The 6,201-nt window shown below is 45.6% G+C and overlaps 1 protein-coding gene across 1 annotated transcript in view; it reads left to right on the top strand.

Annotated features, from left to right (window-relative positions):
* Window positions 1-16: 16 nt before the first annotated feature.
* Window positions 17-6,201, top strand: part of Cdh2 (cadherin 2, type 1, N-cadherin (neuronal)) — a gene marked incomplete at its 5' end in the record, with an annotated part of 219,980 nt that continues 213,795 nt past the window's right edge. Inside the window, 1 exon segment of the mRNA XM_005372737.2 lies at window positions 17-365. Within this exon segment, the coding sequence (XP_005372794.1) occupies window positions 306-365 (60 nt within the window).

The following is a 6,201-nucleotide window of genomic DNA, read 5'->3' as shown; positions in this document are numbered from 1 at the left end:
CACACGCGCGCACACACGCACACACTCCCCTCACCCGCACACCCGCCCCGCTCCCCCGCCCCCTCCGGCCCCTTGATCTCTGGGTCTGTTTTATTACTCCTGGTGCGAGTCCCGCGGACTCGGCGGCCCGCTATTTGTCATCAGCTCGCTCTCCATTGGCGGGGAGCGCGGAGCCGCGGAGAAGGGGGTGGGGAGGGGAGGGAGGAAGGGGTGGAAACTGCCCGGAGCCTTCTCTCCGCCGCTGTTGGGGCTGCCGCTGCCTCCGCCGCCGCCTCCGGCTCCTCGCTCGGCCCCTCTCCGCCTCCATGTGCCGGATAGCGGGAGCGCCGCGGACCCTGCTGCCGCTCCTGGCGGCCCTGCTCCAGGTACTCGGCGGTCCCCGCGGGCCGGGCTGCGGGCGGGGTGGGGCGGGCGGCGCCGGGTCCCTTTGTTCCCCGCGCCGCTGCGGGGCCGGGCTGCGCACCCGGGAAGGGAGGCGCCGCACCGCGCGGCCGGGAGCTGCTCAGCGCCAGCACGAGGGGTGCCCGGCGGTGCTGCCGAGGCGCCCTAGTCCACCGTGCCCCTCCGATCCCGAGGCCCGCTGCCACCCCGCGGGGTCGGACGAGCCGGCGGGGGATGTCCCCAGGCAGGAGTAGGGGGTCGCGGGCTAACTCCCTGCTTTTGCAGTTTTTCCTGCTTCTCGCCTTTCGCATTGCACTTTGCTCCGATTTATTTTTTTATGTTTTTATTTCTTCGGGGCTGGGTCGCGAGTTTGCAGTAGAATTTCTCACTCCGGTGTCTTAGTTACTACGGGACTTGCCTGTACTCCACCCCACCCTGCACCCGCACTCCTCCCGGGTGCCCGAGGGCTCCGCTGTCCTATTGTCTACACCCCAGCTCACACTTGATACCTATTCCTTTTCTTCTCCTGTCCTCGCCCTGTTTTGTGTGGGTCCCACCTGGAAAGACAGCCTCGCCTCTAGCCCCGAGGAGCCCCGCACCCGCCCTGGCCCCCAGGCAGGCGGGGAGAAGTTGGACGCGCGGGCGCTCTGTCCTCCTCCGGGCCGGCTCTGCGCTGCGTGCGTCCCGGGGCGCGTTCGCCGGCCCGGAGCCTTGCGCACTTTCCACACTCCGGAGCGCGCCGGCCAGCCCTCGCCTGGACCGCACTGCGAGGCTTCCCCGCCGCGGGGAGCACCTGCTCCGGGCAGGTCTTGGGCTTCCCGGCCACTCCCCACGGTCGCCCTTGCCCGGCCCGCTACCCAACTTTCCCAAGGCGCCCTCCTCCATCCTCTAGCCCCCGCCGGCCGCCAACCGGTCCTTGGGGCCGCGACCTCGCGCTGTGCTGGGGTTCTGGCGGGGTCCCTAGTCCACCCGGTCTGCGGCGGGGTCCGGAGACTGCCGCGCGAGAGGGGTGTGTCCGTCCTCGCCGCCTGGCTGGGAAATCTGTGGAGGAGCCCCCTGAGCACGCCGTCGGGGGAGGGGGTGGCCAGCGGGGTGGCAGCCGCGACTAGTGCGGGCGAGGCTCGGAAGTGCCCCTGCGCGGGAGGTGGGAATGGGAAGTGGGACAGATGGTGCGGTGGCCCTCCTCCCCTGTGGGGTCTCTCGCGCCTTGCCGCCGCTCCCTGGAGTGTGTGGGCCTCGGCCCTGGAGCCCTGTCCATGGTGCGCCAGGGTGCGGCGCGCCGCTGCCTGCTCCGCTTCCCGCCTGGCCGTGCTCCCCACTGTCTGCCTTGGATTTGCTCTTGCTCCGCGGGCTCCTGGGCCACCCGACCCGCGTGCCTTTTCTTTCCCTTTCTTGGATTTCTCCTTTTGTTCCTTCGTCTGCTGCTGGTCTTTCTCCCCTTCCCCCACATTTCACCTCCTCCCCTCCGTCCTGACTCTGGGATTTCAGAACTATTAGACTAGGCATTTTTGGCCTCTGTACTTTTGAGGAGTGGATGGGAGTTTTTTCCAACTCGGAGGAGGAGACCTGCCAGTCACTTACTGACAAAAGTGCCTCCTGTTATAAAACCGCCCTTTATTCTCCCCGAGCACACTCCTCACTCTTTCACCTCTTGTCACTTCATTGATTGTTTCTCTTTTAAAAAATGGGGCTTTTGGAACAGGGTAGGCTGTGGGGTAAGAAAGAAAAAGGTGCTACTTCCACTGTGTGAAGTTAAGCGGGAGGCAAGACGAATGTAAAGATCCTAGGTGTATTATCTTTAATAAAAGAGAAGTCATAAATGAAGAAACAATTACTTTCAAAAATATCATTTTTTGGACATCATGGAGCACTCTTACTTGTAGAGAATAAGTCCTCAGGCTGTGAATCCAGCAGTAGCTGGTTATTTGCACTAACTTTTTGATCTAAGTGTAAGATCTCATTTGACTGTGGGGTGAAGTTAGGACAGGTGGAGGTTATTTGTTGGGTCATTAATACCAGGCCAAGTCCAAGTGTGGAGCAGTCTCTCAGCGCTGTGAGTTATCTGCCTTGAAGTCAGGTGTGAATTTTTGACGTCAATGTTTTTTCTCTAAGCATTCTTTACAGTAACGTTTAGAAGCATTAGGTCACATGCCTATCTTTCCTCTGTATGTGCTCTTTCCTCTTCTGTACTGCTTTTGACTTTTATAAACCTTCACCGAAGAGGGCATTAAGTTTATCATGAAGTTATTTGGCAGCCTAATTCATGAGTATAAGTCATTCCGCAACACTGCGTTGTTTGAAAGGTCGTTGGGATTGGAGGCAGAACAGTTTTAATGCAGTGTGAGTTGTTAGGGTTAAATGCACTATGAGGACCTTACAACTGATATTGGAAATGACTTTCAGGGCTGGGGGTGTAGCTCACTGGTAGAGTGCTTGCTTAGCAAATAACGAGCCTTTGGGTTCAATCCCCAGTAGCAGGGAGGAGAAAAAAAAAAAAATCCTGAGCTAATGGTCTGCTTTACACACCAGAACAGCAAAGATCTATCTGCAAGGTGATTGTGGTTCTTCTGCAGTCATCTGCCAGACATTTTTTTTTTTTTTTCTGGTCCAGATTAGATTAAGCAGCCACGAGTTCTAAGAAAGAGAATGGTTAGGCTATTAGTGTAGATACAGAGCAAGCTTGTTCTTCCACACCAGTAAAATATAACTGCATGTTCAGTGGACTCTGTGCCTTTAATTGTTAACTGAACTGTCCCTGTTCCTTGTTTTACTTTGAGAGGCTCTTTATTAGTTTAGTTATTCTTTACCTACATTTACATAATTCCAGTTAATTTTACGTAATATGATACTGAGCTTCAAGAGTTTCTGTGCTCTTCCTCATTTTAAGGAAACCCAGAATTTGAATACTAAATTTCATTGATTAAGGAGTAAAATGGTATATCACAAAATTCTTTTTAAATTATACAAGTGGCTTTCAAGTCCTTATGTAGGTTTATCAATAGGAAGAAAATCAGTTTAAATTTTACTACCAACCCAACAATTAATAGATTAGAAGCCTGTTTTGTTTCTCTGGTTCACATCTTAATTGCATAGCTCATTGTTCTACTTTAAATACATTTGAGTGGGTTAGGAGGCTTCCAGTACAATAACTTCATGTTCATAGAAATTCAAGATTCTTAGTCTTATATAGGTCCTGGTTTCAACCTTGAATAAAGACCTTGGAAAAAAGAAGCATAAACCATATGTATTTTTTTACCTAAACCTTACTTTGAAGATGTTAATATTAACACATTAAACACATAAAGAAAGAAATAAGCTTTGTTTTGCCATGTGGGAAATCTAAGATTCAATAGTTATCCTAAGTATAAAGCATTTATTTATTCTCAGCGTTTACTTGATTTTCATATGTCTTTGCAACTTTCAAGTTCTTTTGCAAGTGAAAAGAATTAGGTGGTCTTCACAGTTTATTTAAGGTATTGAATACAGTGATATTTATCTTTGGCTTTTTTTATCTTCAGGTATGTGGACATTACTAATAGGTGGCCCATTACACATGTACTAGATGTGACTTGAAAAATAATTTGTATACTCTAAAATAGTTTTTGGATATAGTTTAAAAAGGACACACACACACTCTCTCTCTCTCTCTCTCTCTCTCTCTCTCTCTCTCTCTCTCTCTCTCTCTCTCTTTCTCTCTTAGCCCTCAATTACAAATGTAAAATGTACACATAGGGTATACTTTTTGACTTGTATCTTAATGGAAATCTCCCCTTACCTTTGAAAAGTTCAGACTGAGGTTTTAAGTGGAAATTCTTTCTAACTGGTCCTTAGTTTTTGCATATATAAACTAGTGTCATTCTGGAATAGATTATTTTGGTGGCAATATGTTCAACCAAACTGTCCTTAATTTTCTTTTTCATTAAAATTTTTCAATTCTTAATTCTGTTGTGCCTCATTAAGCTTTAGGTTTATTAATTGGGAAATGTCAAGACTTATAGCAGTAGTTTTTCTTGCTTTAAAGTGTTGCTTCTCTTCTAAATCCTAAATCACTCAAATCTCCATCTTGTTTTCAAGAGGATATTTTCAAGTTAGAAGAGTGATTTTTAAAGGAAAAATCAAAGCTGGTTTTAAGAAGTGTACTGTTTGTGTATACACGCTACCATTTTGCCCAAGTTAAGATTATTCAAATTTGTTCTTTTGGCTCAGACACAAAAAGTAATCAAGTTTAAGGACTGCTCAGACTTGGCGGTGAATTTTATCAACAATTTAAAAATATGATAGATTTGGAATTTGGATGTCATTTGAATAAGTATTTTTTATCTACCATCAGTACATCTCGAACCTAAATATTTTCAAGTTGGGTAAAAAACTATAAATTGAAATATAATCTGCACCAACAAGTCACTATATATACCTTATATTTCTATGTTTTTCCTACTGAAGTTTTAAGTTTTCTGAAAATTACATCAGTGATATGCATAAATTTTAATTAAGCAATGATATTCAAACTGTATGTACAGATTAATGTTTTAGTAAGATATTATCTGCTACATATATACAGTGAGAGGTTTAAACTAGGCAGAACCAGGTCATTCAGAAGCTAAACTGGATCTTTTGAAATATTCAAATTTAAAAATTAAAAGGTATGTTGAATAGTTTTTAAAAGAAAAACAGGTCATAGAGAAATCCTGACCAGTTTCTGTTTGCTTGCTACTCCTTGGTATTCAGTATGCTTCCTTGGGTAGGCTTCCAACTGTACTTAACATTCAAGCCTGGAGGTTCCATATATCTCTATACTTGTGTCTATATATCTATATGTGCATGTATTTGTTTATACTAGGTGTTATAAAAAATGAATGTTTAAATAAAATTTAAAAAGAATATTACAAAAAAGACACATGACATTCATCCCTTCAGAATACCTGCCACACTTTGAACACCATTATTCTACCATTCTTTCCACTTTCTGAAGCAGTTGTAGGAGTTCTCTTCCCTACATGTATTTTGGTGGCTGCCTTGATATATTGAATCAATTCAAAATATTTACAGCACTTTCTGTCACTGAAAACATTACAGTGTGACCTCATTCCATTATGCTGGCTCTACCCCCAAGGTAAAATGACCATGAAAGGTAAACATTGTACATTGATTCAGGATCTCTAGGCAGCCAGGAGAATGCAACTAAAGAACTCATGAGCAAGGACTTTCAGAACTGCTTCAGAAAGTGGCATGAATGGTGAGGTAAATGTGTCCAAAGAGAGAAGGAATATTTTGAGGGAGTTAATGGCAATTTGTATTTTACTGTAATACACTTTTTAAATGTGAGCCATGCACTAATTTTTGATAACTCTTCATGTATTGCATGTATGTTGACTGCTCTTACATATGTGATTCCTGCAACACAGTACAGTTTCACTTCAGTTTCTGTAGTTTATTGATTACTGTGTATTTCATGAAGAATGACTTGGGCACCAGCAATATAACTCAGTGCAAATGGGCCATTCTCCTGTACAGTGTCAAAGACTAGCGCTAGTGTTGAGGACTGAAAGCCCGGGTTTCTAATTTGGTACAGATGTAGCCTTCCAGCTTAAACTCTCATGACCTCATTTTCCTCAACACTGAACCCTTCGTCTTGGTTAGATTAGTTGATCTCTAAGGGACCTTCCTGTTCTGTTATTCATGGGGCTGCTTAAAAATATCTCAAGCATGTCTTCTTTTCAAAAGCTTGGTAATGATCTTTTCTACCTTAAGTGTAAGGATTTTTAGATACTTGGAGTGGTGATTTTTTTGAGGTCTCCTTAACAGTTACTAATAGTTTAT

Source organism: Chinchilla lanigera, unplaced genomic scaffold (assembly GCF_000276665.1).
Source record: "Chinchilla lanigera isolate Chin_1 unplaced genomic scaffold, ChiLan1.0 scaffold00001, whole genome shotgun sequence".
Classification (NCBI taxonomy): domain Eukaryota; kingdom Metazoa; phylum Chordata; class Mammalia; order Rodentia; family Chinchillidae; genus Chinchilla; species Chinchilla lanigera.
This window is presented reverse-complemented; position numbering and strand designations above follow the sequence as displayed.